Source organism: Salvelinus namaycush, chromosome 22, assembly GCF_016432855.1.
Source record: "Salvelinus namaycush isolate Seneca chromosome 22, SaNama_1.0, whole genome shotgun sequence".
Classification (NCBI taxonomy): Eukaryota; Metazoa; Chordata; class Actinopteri; order Salmoniformes; family Salmonidae; genus Salvelinus; species Salvelinus namaycush.
In genome coordinates this window covers 24,572,030-24,592,323 of record NC_052328.1, presented here as the reverse complement: position 1 = coordinate 24,592,323, position 20,294 = coordinate 24,572,030, and the positions used below count along the sequence as shown (strand labels likewise).

Sequence of the window (20,294 nt, the reverse complement as noted above, 5' to 3'; positions counted from 1 at the left end):
TCTCGCAGCTTCACTCGGGGGAGGGGGGGGGGGGGGGGGGGGGGTAAAGGCGCGTCAGCAAATCGTCATGAGCGCATAGCACACTGCCGACTTGACGCTGCAATGTGATAGGAATAAATACTACGAAGATATGCCAATCCTTTTAATGTTTGGCTATATAATTTTTTCCCAAAAAATAGGTCCCACGCGCGCGCTATTTTCAATGAAAGCCACAAGTGTTTCGCCTATTCAGCCGCAGGACAGTGGAACATGAATACCGGATTAGGGGCGAGTGAGCAATTTCTAAGGGCTTTTATGTAACCAGATTACATCTTCCACCCCCTACGGTTTAAAACGCAATTTAAATCTCTATACACATTCTTTATTTTGCGTTCCGTTTCTGCTAACGCCAGCCAAACGAGGTGGTCCATATATATATCCTTATTTGGAGCTCTCTCCGCGACTCGCGCTCTCCACTGGAGCGCAGGTGCAAGTGGCCCATGCGTTAATGAAGCGGTAACGACCCCTCACCTATCATGACAAGAAGAATAATGTATTTTAAACAGCCGTGGCCCATCTCTGCCACAATCCTTTAGCCACGGGCCCTTTCTCGAGTCTAACGTGACACAGGCGGGATTTACTGGCAAACAGATGGCGTCATTCTACATGTATGAAGACTACAAATTATACATGTATTGATCCATGTAATTGCCTTGCGATGATTAATAATGACCTAACATTGGTCACTCCCTGTGTGTGTGTATATATAATCTCCCCAGTCCCCACACCCAGTCTATCAGTGGGCCACAGTGACAACAACGCCCACTGAGCTGGCTATAATGACACGGTCGCTCCAGGTCACAACGTCAAGTGCTGCTACTGATGGTGCTTTCACGACAACTGGGAACTCGGAAAAATAGGAGGTCAAATCATGATCATTATTTTCAGGTCGGAAAGTCGGAGCTCATGAAATGGCGCGTTCAAAACAACTCGAACTTGGAATTCCGAGTTGGGTGTCCGTTCGACTGTGAACAATTGTTTTGGAGTTTGTTTTTTTCAAGTTCCTAGGTGTCTTGAACGCACTGAAGTCTGAACGCGGAGATTTCCGAGTTTCGAGTTGCCAGTTGTTATGAACACGGCATGATAGTAGCCTACAAAACATGAGGGTCAAGGACAGTGCTGAAGCAAAACAAAATATGCTATTGGCAATATTATTAAAATGTAACAATATGTTAATAGTTAATTCCAATAGAAAAACTGGAGGCCCTATGTATGATGATCGGCAGACATAGATGTTTTCTGTCGAGCAACCGCCATTGTGAAAGGATACTCTGCGCTTCACGCGACATTAGAGCGCGGTAACACTTTGCATTTCACGGTTGGCTTGAGCGTCATGGGGTATTTGGACAAAGATGTGTGGTATCTTTTCAGCAGGCCCGGGCTGCTCTGTCTTCGTCTGCGCCGATACTGATAGGACTACTGAGTCATTCTGCAGAGAAGGCAGAGGAAGTAACTGCAGCGTATATGTAATTTATACACTTGGAAATAGGGAAGCCCTAAACCCCCCTACAGATACACGCAGGCATGCACACAAGGATGCGCGTGTGCTTGTTAACACACACTATGTGGAAACACAAAACAAAGTCGCATGCCAATTTTTGCAGCAGATTCAATGTCAACTGAGGATGTGTAGGTAACAATGTCTATTATCAATGTGTTTCTGAATTTTGGTCCAATACAGGGCATATGAACACTTCTGGAGAGCTTTAAAGGACAAATAGTTTGCCTGCATATTAAAATGGATTCATTTTGAGGAGGATTACTTTGTGGGGTTATGGGCAGGCGAATTAAACACCCATAAGCCCATAATCACCATGGCATTACAAATGCAGCACACTCTGATGAGATTCAAACTGTATACCTCACTCTGATTCAGTAAGGCCAGTTCTCCCTTTTTAGTAGCGAGATTAACTGGTTTAAAACCGACCCGGCGCTAGAATGAATCAGTTGGAGTGCATTTGATTTCCATAGGCGGGTCCGTTTTTTTCACGGGACCTCCTATCACGGGACCTCCTATCACGGGACCTCCTATCACGGGACCTCCTATCACGGGACCTCCTATGTGTCGCGCACTTGCGGTTTCACAATTTTTTAAATGGGTGTATTGGTAAAGACCATAAGCAGATCGTGAGTTTGAAGTTTGGGGAAGTTTACAAGTTATCCTATCATTCATACCGATCTGCGTGCCATTTATGATTATTTTTATATGCACATTTTCGTGGAACAGTTTCATTTCAATAATAACTAGCCTCTGCCATATGGACACATTACTACGCTGTGATCCATTAGCGGCTAAAGAAATTAGAGCATAGAACTCATGGATAGCCTATAGGCCAATGCAGCAGAAGGCTTATAACTTCCATCATCAACTAAGTCAAATATACTGACCAAAAATATAAATGTAACATGTAAAGAGTTGGTCCCATGTTTCATCAGCTGAAATAAAATATCCTAGAAATGTTCCATACTCACAAAAAACTTAGGAATGTCCACCAGAGCTGTTGCCAGAGAATGTAATGTTCATTTCTCAAACGTCGTTTTAGAGAATTTGGCAGTATGTCCAACCGACCTCACAACCGCAGACCACGTGTAACCACGTCAGCCCAGGACCTCCACATCCAGTTAATTCACCTGCGGGATTGTCTGAGACCAGCCACCCAGACAGCTGATGAAACCGAGGAGTTAAAAACTCATTCTGATTGACTGGGCCAGGCTCCCAAGTGGGTGGGCCCATGGCATTTTCAATTGACTGATTTCCTAATTTTAAGTGTAACTCAATAAAATCATTGAAATTGTTGCATGTTGCATTTTATATTTTTGTTTCTAGGCCTAAAGCTGAGAAAAAATAACTGAAAATATCCTGATGAAAATTCCACTTCTTTCTATCTGTCTTGACTTGAGCTGTTGCTAGTGAAGTTCAACATTGTATCAAATTATCACAGAAAGCTGTTTTTATGAGGTTTCCACTGGATATAAGGGATCATCAGATCATGATATTTTGCTATTTCACACAGAGACTTGGTGATTATCACGGCTGGGAGTGTTGGAAAGATTTTTCAAATACTGAGGAACTATCATTCGCAATAGATATTAAAAAACACTGTTGACTTGTGTGAGGCTAAGAAAAAAATGGTGGTGTAGCCCACTTGGTGAGTTAAGACAATCAGAAATAAGACATTGACAAATGGGCACTTTCCTACATATGCATGCATTCTGGAGAGAGACGCACCACATCTTCTTCTTGATGCAGCCTTTGATATTATGCTCAAGACACATATTTTAGACGCTTTTCACTAACAGCCACAACTCAATCAGCTAGGCCAGTGGTTCCCAAGCTTTTTAGTCCCGTACCCCTTCAAACATTCAACCTCCAGCTGCGTAACCCCTCTAGCACCAGGGTCAGCGCACTCTCAAATGTATTTTTTTTTGTTGCCATCATTGTAAGCCTGCCATACACACACTATACGATACATTTATTAAACATATGAATGAGTGAGTTTTTGTCACAACCCGGCCCGTGGGAAGTGACAAAGAGCTCTTATAGGACCAGGGCACAAATAATAATATTATAATAATCAATAATTTTGCTCTTTATTTAACCATCTTACAAAAAAAACGTATTCGAAAATTGTGAATAACTCACCACAGGTTAATGAGAAGGATATGCTTGAAAGGATACACATAACTCTGCAATGTTGGGTTTTATTGGAGAGTGTCTCAGTCTTAAATAATTTTCTACAGACAGTCTGTGCCTGTATTTGGTTTTCATGCTAGTGAGGGCCGAGAATCCACTCTCACATAGGTATGTGGTTGCAAAGGGCATCTGTCTTAACAGCACGATTTTCCAAGGCAGGATATTCTGAGCGCAGCCCAATCCAGAAATCTGGCAGTGGCTTCTGATTAAATTACATTTTCACAGAACAACTTGTTCAAATTTCGATGAGGCTCTCTTGTTCAGATATTGTAAGTGGACTGGAGGCAGGACATGAAACGGATAAGAATCCAGTTGTTTGTGTCATCCTTTTTGGGAAAGTACCTGCGTAATTGCTCACCCAACTCACTCAGGTGCTTCGCTATATCACATTTGACATTGTCCGTAAGCTTGAGTTCATTTGCACACAAAAAATCAAACAATGATGGAAAGACCTGTGTGTTGTTCTTGTTAACGTGCTTCTACACCTGCATTGCTGTTTGGGGTTTTAGGCTGGGTTTCTGTACAGCACTTTGTGACATCAGCTCATGTAAGAAGGGCTTTATAAATACATTTGATTGATTTGATTGATTAACGCAGACAGAGAAGAGCTCCAACTTCTTAATCATAGCCTCAATTTTGTCCCGCACATTGAATATAGTTACGGAGAGTCCCTGTAACCCTAGATTCAGAGAGTCCCTGTAATCCTAAATTCAGAGAGTCTCTGTAACCCTAGATTCAGATCATTCAGGTGAGAAAAAACATCACCCAGACAGGCCAGGCTTGTGAGAACCTCGTCATTAGGCAAGTGGTCAGACAAGTGAAAACTATGGTCAGTAAAGAAAACTATAAGTTCCTCTCTCGATTAAAAAAAAGTGCCAATACTTTGCCCCTTGATAACCAGTGCACTTCTGTATGTTATAAAAGCATTACATGGTCACTGCCCGTATCATTGCATAGTGCAGAAAATACACAAGAGTTCAAGGGTCTTGCTTTAACAAAGTTAACCATTTTCACTGTAGTGTCCAAAAGTCTTTCAAGCTGTCAGGCATTCCCTTGGCAGCAAGAGCCTCAGTGGATGCTGCTGTGTACAGTTACCAATCCACGATGTCTCCCTATCATGGCTTTTGCACCATCAGTACAGATACCAACATGAGCAGCAGCTACGTTTGGCTACATACGGACCGTTAGTCGAATTCCCACGAGAGAGTAACGGTTAATGTGATTGGATGTTAATTATTTGACTAGGATACCTGTATTTGACATCATGTTGTTATTTTGCTGAACACTAGATGGTTTAATTTTATTTTTGACAGTGAAACGAGGCTACTCAGGCGTGAAAAAAACCTCACGCAAATGTATAGCCCAGTTGGAAAATATCAATGGACTGTTTTATAAATGTGAAGAATATTATTATTATTATTATTATTTATTTATTTTTTTGGCGTACCCCCGACGGCATTACGCATACCTCAGTCTGGGAATAACTGAGCTAGACCTATTGCCACGTGCACTACCTAAATTGTGGGGTTCCCAAACACACTTGTGATTTGAAACAATCCATAGCATTTTATTTAAAGAAGCTAATGATCCCGGTTGGCTAAGTCATGCTCCCCGGTGAAGTATTTTGAATGATTTTATTTAGACAGGAGTAATTATATAATTTTGGTGAAACATCAATTTACTTTACAGCAATCCATCAACCTAACAGTGCACTGTGCACTCGCCAACTTTCCTTTCCAATTCGCAGGAGGCTGAAATCAGAGATCTGTATACAATGATGAGATGCTCATGTCTCCGTCCTAACAATGGGAGTCTTTGTCCCAAAGGCGGGAAAGGTCTGCATGTTCTCATAGAAACGTATTGGGCTTACACTGGACATATTCTGGCAAGAGTGGGCTCTCTCGTTTCGCCTCTTCCTCTCTGCTGAAACTATATCACCGGAGAAAGCATCCGCTCGAGCGAAACAGCGCCCCTCTATATGTAGCCCGTGTCTGATGCTGACTGGCCAGAAATAGTATGACATGCCATACTCTTTTGGCCCGGACATCAGACACATGGTGTACACATACTGAGACAGAGGAGCGCTGTTTCTCTCGCTCGGATGCTTTAACTGAGATTGATGCCTCTTTCTGTTGGTGCGCGTCTCGGTCAAATATATTATTTGGACTAGCAAGGAGGTACGGTAGGTTGGGCCAGGCCCCCTAACGCCCGCCCTGGCCAAAAATATATCTCATTAAAATTGAAGGTTTTATTGCTCTCTCTACAGCTATTTGTATGAGAAAAGTTGCTTGGGCAATATTACTCTCAAACCAAGCTATTAATTCAAATATAACCAAATACATACAGTGTGTGTTATGACGTGTGAACACTGGCACATCATATCAACTGGAGTCCTACTACACTAGCCTCTTGAGTGTGGTCTAGACAAGTAGTTTCTGTGTGTTTGTCCACAGTGTTAGTTTATATCAGGCCAGTGTTTGTGAGACAATTGGTAATGAACCCATGTTGTTTAATTGCAGTGCTTTAATTAACAGAGAAAACAGATTAAGACAGCATCTGTTTCGGATTTGTCTGTTCACATAACAATTCCATGTAATTAACTAACAGTTAAGTCATCTACAGCCAAACAGCCATTATAGCCTCTACTAGCTAAGTTAACTAATATGATTCTCTCGCTCTCTCACTCATCTGCTTCTAGAGAGGAGGGAGATGAGGATGAGTGATTATGCAGCCCTCCCACCCGTAATCCTCCCTGCAGCCCCCTTCCCATGCTAACCCCTAGGGGGAGTCATCCTGCGTTAGCATCAGAGCCTTACGTGGGAGGTGATTCCGCTGAGCCTTCCACACTGATCTGTGGCCACACCAGTCCGTCCACCCCCTCTCCCTCCCCCTTTCTTCTCATTGCAGAGGCTCTTACTAAATGCACGCTTGCGTAACACAGCCCGTGTGTTTGTGTGTCATATCTTCATTCTGTATTGTCATATTGCTCACTCTGTGGCACTTAGATCAGAGCCCACGTGAGACCATGGTGACAGAGAGAGGAGAGAAACACAAGGGAAAAAAGGAGAGACTCACCAAGCCATAGTGTGGTGGCAGGTAACCTAGTGGTTAGAGCGTTGGGCCAGTAACCGAAAGGTTGCTAGATCGAATCCCTGAGCTGCCAAGGTAAAAATCTGTTGTTCTGTTAACCCACTGTTCCTAGGCTGTCATTGTCAATAAGAATTTGTTCTTAACTGACTTGCCTAGTCAAATAAAGGTTAAATAAAAATAGTAAAAAATATTTGCTAGAGATTGAAGGCTGTGTGTGTTGGCTTTAGGCAGCCTGACATGGTTGGTTTAAAGAGGGATTGGGGTGTTGGTATGTGTATCTAAACATGTATGTTTCTATGGACTGCTTTAATGCCCATCTCATCTTGGTCTCATCTGGACCAGAGAGCTAATCTGGTCCTTTCACACACACTGTGGAGACTGGCAGGAGCCCAGCAACTGCACTCTAAGGGTGTAACACTTCACTGCCTCCCCTGGGGGTGAACACCGGACATGCAATGGGGTCACAGTCGTGTTGTGCTGTGTTGTGACAGGGCCTAACAGTTTACCAACACAGTCCGTCCAAATGGTGGTAATGTGTGAGTGAAATGGAGCTTGTCATCGATTTGCAGTGAGCTCAGTCTGTGCTGTTGGATTAATGGCCATGCACAAAGTGAGTTGACAGTGGTCATTCCATCCAAGTTATGAGTGGACATCTAGTAATAAGCAGCTATAAATAAGCAGAGAAAGACAGATGCAAGGAAGATTCTCTGCGAATAAATGCTTTTATCACAATGAGGGTGAGTCATTCACTTCCTAGGATTGAATGTGGGAGTAAATTGAAATGACATCATTTCAAACATGACTATGAATCATGAGGATGGTCTTGGTTTAAATTAAATGTAGACTAAATAAACGTGACCTTGTCTTAGACCAATGTTACCCAACTCCAGTCCACCAGTACCCCCCCACAGCACACATTTTTGTTGTAGCCCTGGACAAACTCACCTGAGTCAACTCATTGAGGGCTTGATGATTAGTTGACAAGTTAAATCAGGTGTGCTTGTCCAGGGAAACACTGGCATAGATGCTGACAGGACAACTTTGTGAGCCAGAGCTGATGAGGACAGAATCAAAGAGCACTGTTGCACAACATACAGTGATTTAACAGTGAAGTGAAGCCAAGTGTGTTTGTGATCTTCTGACTAAACAATCTCATGGCCAAATCTGATTATCTGCTCTAAGAATTCTGGGAATTACATCAAAGGAAAAGGAGTACTGTAACTATAGTATCTAAATGCACTGCATAGCCTAGTATACAGATTACATTGTACTTGAAATGAACACCACCCAAATACCCATCTCCTTTCTGTCTGTCAGAGTAGTCTGGTGTGGGTATGCTGCTGTTCTTTAAATAGTAAGAGCCAGGGGATTCATTCAACACATAGTTAGATTGTAATTAAAATACCTTTAAGTCTCCATGGTTTCTTCTGTGATGCTAATGTAGGACTAGCAGAAGCAGTTTCTCTCTTTGGAACAGCATTTCAAATGGACATTTTCACACAAAGAAAATGTTATTGTTCTGCCTGCAGCAAGGCAATTACCTGAAGAGAGTGCGAGAGACTTTTAGTACAACAATGTAATAACTCCTGCAGTCCTGCTGCTCCATTATGTAATACCGACTTCAGAGTTAGGATTAGACATTTCATTCATGTGGCACCTGCCCAAAATAACATATTACTGGTCTAAAAAAAATGTAGCTCTCAAACGCAATATACTGTCGAGACCAGGGTGTAAGTCAATACCATTTCAATTTCAATCAATGTATCCTCATAGATGTTGCATAGAACATGCAAAGGATTTCTACAACAGTCAGACATTCTGACAGTGAAGCTACTAAGGTGACAATAGGTGAGGTGACAACACCGCCTGGAAACCCTTCTGTCTGTAACCATTCTCAGTGACATTTTGCGAGGGAGAAAGTATTTTTGGATGGCATCTTTTTTTACTCTTATTTTTAGATGCCATCACACCATCTTCATTGATGTCTAAATGGCAGCACTGTTTACAGGACAGAGAAAACTGTTTTCTAATGTTAATGAAATAACTTATTTCAAAGAGTAACAATTCCAGGATAAATTTCTTCTTCACAACACATCCTCACAGAACAACCATTGGACATTAACTTTACATATAGATTTACATGAAAGGCAGTGATATATTGTTCAGCTTTCTCTCCCCAGCAGGGCTCCTATTCAGATAATGATGCTTTATGAGATAACGAGGAGAATCATAGTCTACGCGCTATGCTTGTTCAGAAAACATTTCAATGAGGCCAGCTGTTTCTGCTGTGAATGGAGAAGGTCCATTTGCATTGGATGAACGATTTCTACATCAGAGCGCATACATCTGCTATGGGGAAAGAGAAGGGCAATGAATATGCCTCAGACTGTTTTACAGCCTCAAATTAAAAGAAATAGTTCAATAGACTAAGCTAAATGAGATGTACCATAAATAGGTCTATATCCAAGAATTTGAAATGCTCACACCAATAAAAGGTTGAGCCACTATTTCCTCTTAGAAGCAATTTTCTGTAAAATCCTAATAAATTCAAGGAGCATGTTCTAATAATAGCCACTAAGTAAAGCTGAATGATTCAAATAAATGTTTTTCTGTAATTTAGCTCAATACACCGGTAGGCCTAGTAGAGGAGTTTTGTTACTGTAGTGCCCCCTGGAGGAGATAAACACATCTAAATATTCAGTCAATAACATGGGATTTACATAGTGTTTTTTTCCACCAGGTGCCCAAAGGGCTTTACATTACATGCAGCAGAAACTCCCTGCATCCACCACTAATGTGTAGCACCCACCTGGGTAATGCCATGGCAGCCATTTTGCTCCAGAGAGCTCATCACACATCAGTTGGAGCAAGACAGAAAGAGTGATACAATAGATTGGCAAAGTGGTAAAGGGTAAGTATATAGCAAAAACACAATACAGCTGAGAATGTAGCTGTGACCTGACTGGAAGGGTGATGCATTCAGTAGAGAGTAGAACAGCGCACCCACCATTGACCCTAGGGCCACTTAATTACATGGGAATGGATTACATTTGCCAGCTGCTGCTACTCCCTCTCCCTCCTCTACAGTGAATCTGAGGGAAGAGGGAAAGAGAGAGAAGGGGGCGGAGCGTTACATTGGAGAGACAATACATTCCTTATTTAGTACGGTGGTGATACAGGCAGGATGGTTGGTATGGGTTAGTGTTTCCTAGTGCTCTGTCGATTCATTCTCTGGGATTAGATAGATCCTGCCTCGGGATTAGTGGACATGTCAGCTTTGGCACCAAATTGGACATACCAAGAGTTGGATTATATTCCAGATTATGGGAGTGTGGGCCTCACACAGGCTTTCCTCAACTATGGTTACCATAGTATTGTATCAAATTCACTGTCTTCACACATTGAATATCATTCTTCACTATAACAGTCAAAATGTATGTGCTATGAACAAAAACAAAAGGAAACATTTTACTGCATACATTTATTTCCTTTGTAATAACATTTGATAACTCCTCAAACACTTTTTATCTGTACTATATTTACAGATTTAACAACAGAGCTAAAACAATGTCCTGCTCAACAATCCTATCAACAAAAGGAAAATAGCTATGGCACTGTACCTTTCTCTCACAGGAAACTGGAGATATACTGCTAAAAAACAAGCATGGCTGCACAGGATAGAAACGCAAAGCAATACATACATAAATTCCTTAGTGGTTTACATTCATTATAAATGTTGTACCATTTGATCTCAGTACAAAGTAGACCCCTTCAAATGTATCCCTTTAGGAATAACAAGGACTAAACACAAAAATTAAAGACAATTGCATAACGGTTCTGTAAAGGGTGTGGGGAAAGGAGGTTGGTGGTAAACTGATTGCAAATGACTCCCTTCATTAAACTAGATAAAAGGCATCAATAATTCTCACTTTAACATTCACTTGACAGAAAACAATCTCTATTGCCCTCCAAACAGACAAATGACCAGAGGCTTTACAGAAGCGAAAACAAACACTGTCGTCTGCACTGTAGGTACATGGGTCGACATAACTGCACTGACATAAATCAATGCTGAACAGCTTCAATATAGTACCATTATAAAGGGTTAAACATACCCCATATTTCTTTGTGGAGTAACAAATCCCTTTTAATATCCTGTCTCTTTTTAAAATGTCTAAGAAAATGAACCACTACACTACTGGTCGGAAATGACAACCATGTCAGAATATGTTATATTAATACAACAACGACATTGAGAATGGCTCAAATCAGTTAGGAAAGTGGTATAGTGTAAACAGATGAAACAACAGATGGTCAAGAGAGAAAGCATGCAAAAAGAAAAACAAATGACTCTCTGTGCTTGATTACAGAACGGTTGACGCTAAGAGTGATGTTGCTGCTGTGCGGAAACACATTTAAGAACAATTTTGACATGCAAGTTGCTTTGAAATGTCCTCTCCATCTACTTCAACATTCTGAACCTAGAATCTAGTTTGAAGATTGAGTGGCCTCTTTAGACTCACACCTTGGGCTCTACATAGAGGTCACTGCATTGTCAGTCAAATGCTGTACCATCTACCAACAAGCGTTCTGCACATGAAGATGGTGAGTACTTCACACGAACACTCTGTATATGATAGAATGCAAAAGACTCAACTTCCAGGCTTAATCTGGGGGTTCAATCTGAAGCAGTTATAGCAAATACACATTCCAGAGTCAGCCAACATTAACAAAAAGCTATGAGTATACTGTGCCACTATATGAACCCGAACATAACACAGCGTGAGAGTGAGCCCATCCTTTGATAAGCAGCACCACTGCACACATAATCCTGTTACTTCATCAAATATAGCTTTACAAGATTCCCGGATATCTGATTTCACAACCGATACTGACAATTGTATATTTTCACTATAGTTAATTTAATCTAGAATAAATGTTATGAAGACTTTAGACTCTTCCATGAGGACACAATCTTGGTAAATGTCGAGAAACGTGTCTAGGCTAGGGGCTGTCACATGAAACAAAGTTGAGTTTCCACTGACGTTGTGGTGTATCAACCTATGTGAGCAGTAGTGTCAGTCCTGTTCAGAAAAATGGCAATATTCTAATAGAAACAATTCCCTGCTGAGCAACTTACTGTAGAGAGAAGTAAAGGCATTCTATACTGTAATAGTGTGGAGGCATTCTACATTGTAGTAGGTTCTTGCTCTGTCCGCAGCTCTAAAGGCAGTCAAAGTGAATGGAAAGATAAAAGCACACAGTCTGGGAATAGTGACTGGTCTCCTGAACCGATAGAGGAACACAGTGGGATTCAACATAGAGTAGAGACCACAGAAAGGTTAACAGGAGACATAATGACAAGGACTAAAAAAAACATAGGAGGCCAACAAACAGAATCACTTCTGACAGATTGCGCTCTCACTCTCTGCTGCTGTCTCATGGCACAACCTGACCGCTCCACAGATTATGGGGCAAAAGTAATTATCAAAGAGACTAATAATAAACAAATTACAAACCATAGGAACTCATTCATGAATGTATAAAATAATGAAAACATAAAAAAATACATGTACACTGATTATCATTAAAACCTCCCCCCAAAAATGATGATTTAAAAAAATAATCATAATGCAAATACAAAATCATAATTGTCTAAATACATATGACCTTGAAAGACTGCTGCCCAACTGCTGGTGGATACAACACTGACCTTCGTGGAATGTCCATCAATCAAAACACTGAGGGGTCAAAGGTCATTTTTCTAGGTTCTGTGTTTAGTTGATGATGTCACTTGTGCACTTTGACCTTTGAACCTAATTAACTTCATTACCCCATCTCACTAAGTGCTTACATTTGGCTTGGTACAAATACATCTGTGCTTTGAGTTAATACAAAATGCATAGGTATTCCAATATGAGGAATCAGGCTTTCACAGGCAAAATTCTAGTATTGTTAAAGTGCATGTCATTGATACAACAGCATACTACGAATGCAGACGGTATCAATGTAATTATTTCGTACTAATCATTTGGCCTGTTCCCTTCAACAAAAAATTACAACTATTAGACAGTACCTGTCCTTCATAATTAGTCAAATACCCTTCATGTGTAGATACTCCACAAAAACATTTTAGCACTACGTGGAGTGAACACTGGACTTTCTATACCACGGAGATCTCGTTTTTGGCACTTCTGGTTAAACTATGGCTTTTTGTTATGGCCCCCCCCCCCCAAAAAAAAAAGAGTTTAACAGTCATTGTTAAGCATAAGATGGAGGGTGGACCACTGAGACCCAGAGAGGCTGGAGACTGGGCTACAGAAGCCCAAAGAGAGGCACTGAAGGCTGGGTCTCTGTCGTGTTAGGTTCTGGGGGAGTGGAGTTCTACCACCGGCCACTGACACTGGCCATGTCAGCGTTGAACTGACGAGACAGACGCCCGCTGGCGCCCCCTTCCAGGAAGGAGGACCTGATAGGAGGCTCAAACAGCTTCCTTCGGTTCTTGTTCAGTTCTGGAAAAGACAAAATAACATACAACTGTATAATTGCAATTGTTACAGATATGTTCAATAACATACTATGTTTTTTCATCAAGAGTCCGACAAGTCAATTCAAACTGTAAACAAAATTGGAGGGAAAGTACAGATTATTAGTGTTTCGATGCAGTCAAGACTAAATCAACAATGACAGGAAAATGTCAACAAGACCTCTCTTTGAACATCAACAAGACCTCTCTTTGTGACCCATTGGTTTGCCAGGCAGATCACCCATCTACTGAACAGAATTATTTAAAAATGTGTCAATAAAATGGTTCAGCATCTTTAAGTGAGGAGAGGAGGATGGGGGGGGGGGTGTTCCTGTTTTGGAGCTCACTGACTTCTTCAGCAGAGATTAGAGTTGATCTGAGCTTGGCAACGGAGTGCAGCAGTGGAACCAACTCTCGCCTTAAGCACTTCTCACAACAGAACACAGACCACCTCCATCTCCCAAATTCAATGTGACCCCTACTGCATCAGTAAGACAGACCACCTCCATCTCCCAACCTCAATGTGACCCCTACTGCATCAGTAAGACAGACTACCTCCATCTCCAAACCTCAATGTGACCCTACTGCATCAATAAGACAGACTACCTCCATCTCCAAACCTCAGTGTGACCTAGGCTTGGGCGGTATACGGTATCTATCGTATACTGGGGTATTTGCAAAAACGATGCATGGCTATCATATTTCTAATGTTTAGGCCTATTATAGAAAGAATGTAGCCAGCTACATTTCCTAATGTCTTGCTTTAAAGTTAATCTGGCATCTTACCTGAGAAAAATAGTCTGGCTACACAGAGAAAAGTACTGGAGAAAAATAGCTACACATCAGTCAGAGCCCTGTCTGCTGCCCGTTGGTGAATTCTCAGAGTTTAGAAGTGCAACTGAAGCACAAAATGAGTCTGATGCCGAGCAGAAATCACAATAAGAAGCATTTTAGATCTGTGTTTACAAAACGCAGCAAGAGATTTCTTATGCGTTTATCTTTTTTTCCTGCTTGAAAAACGGAGAATTCTGCGTTTACATGACCACTAAGTTTAACTTGCTATCTAGGTAAGTGGCTGAATTAATAAGGTGACGGGGCAACATATTGTGTTCGCTTTCTGCCTGCTCCTCCCCCCTCTTCTCCAAGCAGAGCAGGCAGGCCTGTTGCCCTAGTGACTTCAGACTCCACACAGACACCGCCCAACCCTGTGACCTCCTACTTTTACTTTTTTTTTTAAATTTAAATTGAACCTTTATTTAACTAGGCGAATCAGTTAGGAACAAATTCTTATTTACAATGACGGCCTACCAAAAGGCAAAAGGCCTCCTTCGGGGACAGGGGCTGGGATAAAAAATAAAAAAATAAATATAGGACAAAACACACATCACGACAAGAGAGACAACACAACACTACGTAAAGAGAGACCTAAGACAACAACATAGCATGGCAGCAACACATGACAACACAGCATGCTAACAACACAACATGACAACAACATGGTAGCAACACAACATTGTAGCAGCACAAAACATGGTACAAACTTTATTGGGCACAGACAACAGCACAAAGGGCAAGAAAGGTAGAGACAACAATACATCACGCAAAGCAGCCACAACTGCATCAGTAAGACAGACTACCTCCCTCTTCCAACCTCAACGTGACCCCCTACTGCATCAGTAAGACAGTCTACCTCCCTCTTCCAACCTCAACGTGACCCCCTACTGCATCAGTAAGACAGTCTACCTCCCTCTTCCAACCTCAACATGACCCCCTACTGCATCAGTAAGACAGACTACTTCCCTCTTCCAACCTCAACATGACCCCTACTGCATCAGTAAGACAGTCTACCTCCCTCTTCCAACCTCAACATGACCCCCTACTGCATCAGTAAGACAGTCTACCTCCCTCTTCCAACCTCAACATGACCCCCTACTGCATTAGTAAGACAGTCTACCTCCCTCTTCCAACCTCAACATGACCCCCTACTGCATTAGTAAGACAGTCTACCTCCCTCTTACAACCTCAACATGACCCCTACTGCATCAGTAAGACAGACTACCTCCCTCTTCCAACCTCAACATGACCCCTACTGCATCAGTAAGACAGACTACCTCCCTCTTCCAACCTCAACATGACCCCCTACTGCATCAGTAAGACAGTCTACCTCCCTCTTCCAACCTCAACATGACCCCCTACTGCATCAGTAAGACAGTCTACCTCCCTCTTCCAACCTCAACATGACCCCCTACTGCATCAGTAAGACAGTCTACCTCCCTCTTCCAACATGACCCCCTGCTGCATTAGTAAGACAGTCTACCTCCCTCTTCCAACCTCAACATGAACCCCTACTGCATTAGTAAGACAGTCTACCTCCCTCTTCCAACCTCAACATGACCCCCTACTGCATTAGTAAGACAGTCTACCTCCCTCTTCCAACATGACCCCCTGCTGCATCAGTAAGACAGTCTACCTCCCTCTTCCAACCTCAACATGACCCCCTACTGCATCAGTAAGACAGTCTACATCCCTCTTCCAACCTCAACAAGACCCCCTACTGCATCAGTAAGACAGTCTACCTCCCTCTTCCAACCTCAACATGACCCCCTACTGCATCAGTAAGACTGTCTACCTCCCTCTTCCAACCTCAACATGACCCCCTACTGCATCAGTAAGACAGACTACCTCCCTCTTCCAACCTCAACATGACCCCCTACTGCATCAGTAAGACAGTCTACCTCCCTCTTCCAACCTCAACATGACCCCCTACTGCATCAGTAAGACAGTCTACCTCCCTCTTCCAACCTCAACATGACCCCCTACTGCATCAGTAAGACAGTCTACCTCCCTTTTCCAACCTCAACATGACCCCCTACTGCATCAGTAAGACAGACTACCTCCCTCTTCCAACCTCAACATGACCCCCTACTGCATCAGTAAGACAGTCTACCTCCCTCTTCCAACCTCAACATGACCCCCTACTGCATTAGTAAGACAGTCTACCTCCCTCTTCCAACCTCAACATGACCCCCTACTGCATTAGTAAGACAGTCTACCTCCCTCTTCCAACCTCAACATGACCCCCTACTGCATTAGTAAGACAGTCTACCTCCCTCTTCCAACCTCAACATGACCCCCTACTGCATTAGTAAGACAGTCTACCTCCCTCTTCCAACATGACCCCCTGCTGCATCAGTAAGACAGTCTACCTCCCTCTTCCAACCTCAACATGACCCCCTACTGCATCAGTAAGACAGTCTACATCCCTCTTCCAACCTCAACAAGACCCCCTACTGCATCAGTAAGACAGTCTACCTCCCTCTTCCAACCTCAACATGACCCCCTACTGCATCAGTAAGACAGACTACCTCCCTCTTCCAACCTCAACATGACCCCCTACTGCATCAGTAAGACAGTCTACCTCCCTCTTCCAACCTCAACATGACCCCCTACTGCATTAGTAAGACAGTCTAACTCCCTCTTCCAACCTCAACATGACCCCCTACTGCATTAGTAAGACAGTCTACCTCCCTCTTCCAACATGACCCCCTGCTGCATCAGTAAGACAGTCTACCTCCCTCTTCCAACCTCAACATGACCCCCTACTGCATCAGTAAGACAGACTACCTCCCTCTTCCAACCTCAACATGACCCCCTACTGCATCAGTAAGACAGTCTACCTCCCTCTTCCAACCTCAACATGACCCCCTACTGCATTAGTAAGACAGTCTAACTCCCTCTTCCAACCTCAACATGACCCCCTACTGCATTAGTAAGACAGTCTACCTCCCTCTTCCAACATGACCCCCTGCTGCATCAGTAAGACAGTCTACCTCCCTCTTCCAACCTCAACATGACCCCCTACTGCATCAGTAAGACAGTCTACATCCCTCTTCCAACCTCAACAAGACCCCCTACTGCATCAGTAAGACAGTCTACCTCCCTCTTTCAACCTCAACATGACCCCCTACTGCATCAGTAAGACAGACTACCTCCCTCTTACAACCTCAACATGACCCCCTACTGCATCAGTAAGACAGTCTACCTCCCTCTTCCAACCTCAACATGACCCCCTACTGCATCAGTAAGACAGTCTACCTCCCTCTTCCAACCTCAACATGACCCCCTACTGCATCAGTAAGACAGTCTACCTCCCTTTTCCAACCTCAACATGACCCCCTACTGCATCAGTAAGACAGACTACCTCCCTCTTCCAACCTCAACATGACCCCCTACTGCATCAGTAAGACAGTCTACCTCCCTCTTCCAACCTCAACATGACCCCCTACTGCATCAGTAAGACAGTCTACCTCCCTCTTCCAACCTCAACATGACCCCCTACTGCATTAGTAAGACAGTCTACCTCCCTCTTCCAACCTCAACATGACCCCCTGCTGCATTAGTAAGACAGTCTACCTCCCTCTTCCAACCTCAACATGACCCCCTACTGCATTAGTAAGACAGACTACCTCCCTCTTCCAACCTCAACATGACCCCCTACTGCATCAGTAAGACAGTCTACCTCCCTCTTCCAACCTCAACATGACCCCCTACTGCATTAGTAAGACAGTCTAACTCCCTCTTCCAACCTCAACATGACCCCCTACTGCATTAGTAAGACAGTCTACCTCCCTCTTCCAACATGACCCCCTGCTGCATCAGTAAGACAGTCTACCTCCCTCTTCCAACCTCAACATGACCCCCTACTGCATCAGTAAGACAGACTACCTCCCTCTTCCAACCTCAACATGACCCCCTACTGCATCAGTAAGACAGTCTACCTCCCTCTTCCAACCTCAACATGACCCCCTACTGCATTAGTAAGACAGTCTACCTCCCTCTTCCAACCTCAACATGACCCCCTACTGCATTAGTAAGACAGTCTACCTCCCTCTTCCAACATGACCCCCTGCTGCATCAGTAAGACAGTCTACCTCCCTCTTCCAACCTCAACATGACCCCCTACTGCATCAGTAAGACAGTCTACATCCCTCTTCCAACCTCAACAAGACCCCCTACTGCATCAGTAAGACAGTCTACCTCCCTCTTCCAACCTCAACATGACCCCCTACTGCATCAGTAAGACTGTCTACCTCCCTCTTCCAACCTCAACATGACCCCCTACTGCATCAGTAAGACAGACTACCTCCCTCTTACAACCTCAACATGACCCCCTACTGCATCAGTAAGACAGTCTACCTCCCTCTTCCAACCTCAACATGACCCCCTACTGCATCAGTAAGACAGTCTACCTCCCTCTTCCAACCTCAACATGACCCCCTACTGCATCAGTAAGACAGTCTACCTCCCTTTTCCAACCTCAACATGACCCCCTACTGCATCAGTAAGACAGACTACCTCCCTCTTCCAACCTCAACATGACCCCCTACTGCATCAGTAAGACAGTCTACCTCCCTCTTCCAACCTCAACATGACCCCCTACTGCATCAGTAAGACAGTCTACCTCCCTCTTCCAACCTCAACATGACCCCCTACTGCATTAGTAAGACAGTCTACCTCCCTCTTCCAACCTCAACATGACCCCCTGCTGCATTAGTAAGACAGTCTACCTCCCTCTTCCAACCTCAACATGACCCCCTACTGCATTAGTAAGACAGTCTACCTCCCTCTTCCAACCTCAACATGACCCCCTACTGCATTAGTAAGACAGTCTACCTCCCTCTTCCAACCTCAACATGACCCCCTACTGCATTAGTAAGACAGTCTACCTCCCTCTTCCAACATGACCCCCTGCTGCATCAGTAAGACAGTCTACCTCCCTTTTCCAACCTCAACATGACCCCCTACTGCATCAGTAAGACAGACTACCTCCCTCTTCCAACCTCAACATGACCCCCTACTGCATCAGTAAGACAGTCTACCTCCCTCTTCCAACCTCAACATGACCCCCTACTGCATCAGTAAGACAGTCTACCTCCCTCTTCCAACCTCAACATGACCCCCTACTGCATTAGTAAGACAGTCTACCTCCCTCTTCCAACCTCAACATGACCCCCTACTGCATTAGTAAGACAGTCTACCTCCCTCTTCCAACATGACCCCCTGCTGCATCAGTAAGACAGTCTACCTCCCTCTTCCAACCTCAACATGACCCCCTACTGCATCAGTAAGACAGTCTACATCCCTCTTCCAACCTCAACAAGACCCCCTACTGCATCAGTAAGACAGTCTACCTCCCTCTTCCAACCTCAACATGACCCCCTACTGCATCAGTAAGACTGTCTACCTCCCTCTTCCAACCTCAACATGACCCCCTACTGCATCAGTAAGACAGACTACCTCCCTCTTACAACCTCAACATGACCCCCTACTGCATCAGTAAGACAGTCTACCTCCCTCTTCCAACCTCAACATGACCCCCTACTGCATCAGTAAGACAGTCTACCTCCCTCTTCCAACCTCAACATGACCCCCTACTGCATCAGTAAGACAGTCTACCTCCCTTTTCCAACCTCAACATGACCCCCTACTGCATCAGTAAGACAGACTACCTCCCTCTTCCAACCTCAACATGACCCCCTACTGCATCAGTAAGACAGTCTACCTCCCTCTTCCAACCTCAACATGACCCCCTACTGCATCAGTAAGACAGTCTACCTCCCTCTTCCAACCTCAACATGACCCCCTACTGCATTAGTAAGACAGTCTACCTCCCTCTTCCAACCTCAACATGACCCCCTGCTGCATTAGTAAGACAGTCTACCTCCCTCTTCCAACCTCAACATGACCCCCTACTGCATTAGTAAGACAGACTACCTCCCTCTTCCAACCTCAACATGACCCCCTACTGCATCAGTAAGACAGTCTACCTCCCTCTTCCAACCTCAACATGACCCCCTACTGCATTAGTAAGACAGTCTAACTCCCTCTTCCAACCTCAACATGACCCCCTACTGCATTAGTAAGACAGTCTACCTCCCTCTTCCA

General features: G+C 43.8%; 1 protein-coding gene across 1 annotated transcript in view; it reads right to left on the bottom strand.

The window, feature by feature from the left end:
- Positions 1-10,295: 10,295 nt before the first annotated feature.
- The window catches only part of LOC120017685 (protein bicaudal C homolog 1-A-like), a 76,436-nt gene continuing 66,437 nt past the window's right edge, over positions 10,296-20,294 (bottom strand). Inside the window, exon 21 of the mRNA XM_038960609.1 lies at positions 10,296-13,335. Coding sequence (XP_038816537.1) covers positions 13,208-13,335 — 128 coding nt within the window. The 3' untranslated portion in view covers positions 10,296-13,207. The remainder of the gene's footprint in view (positions 13,336-20,294) is intronic.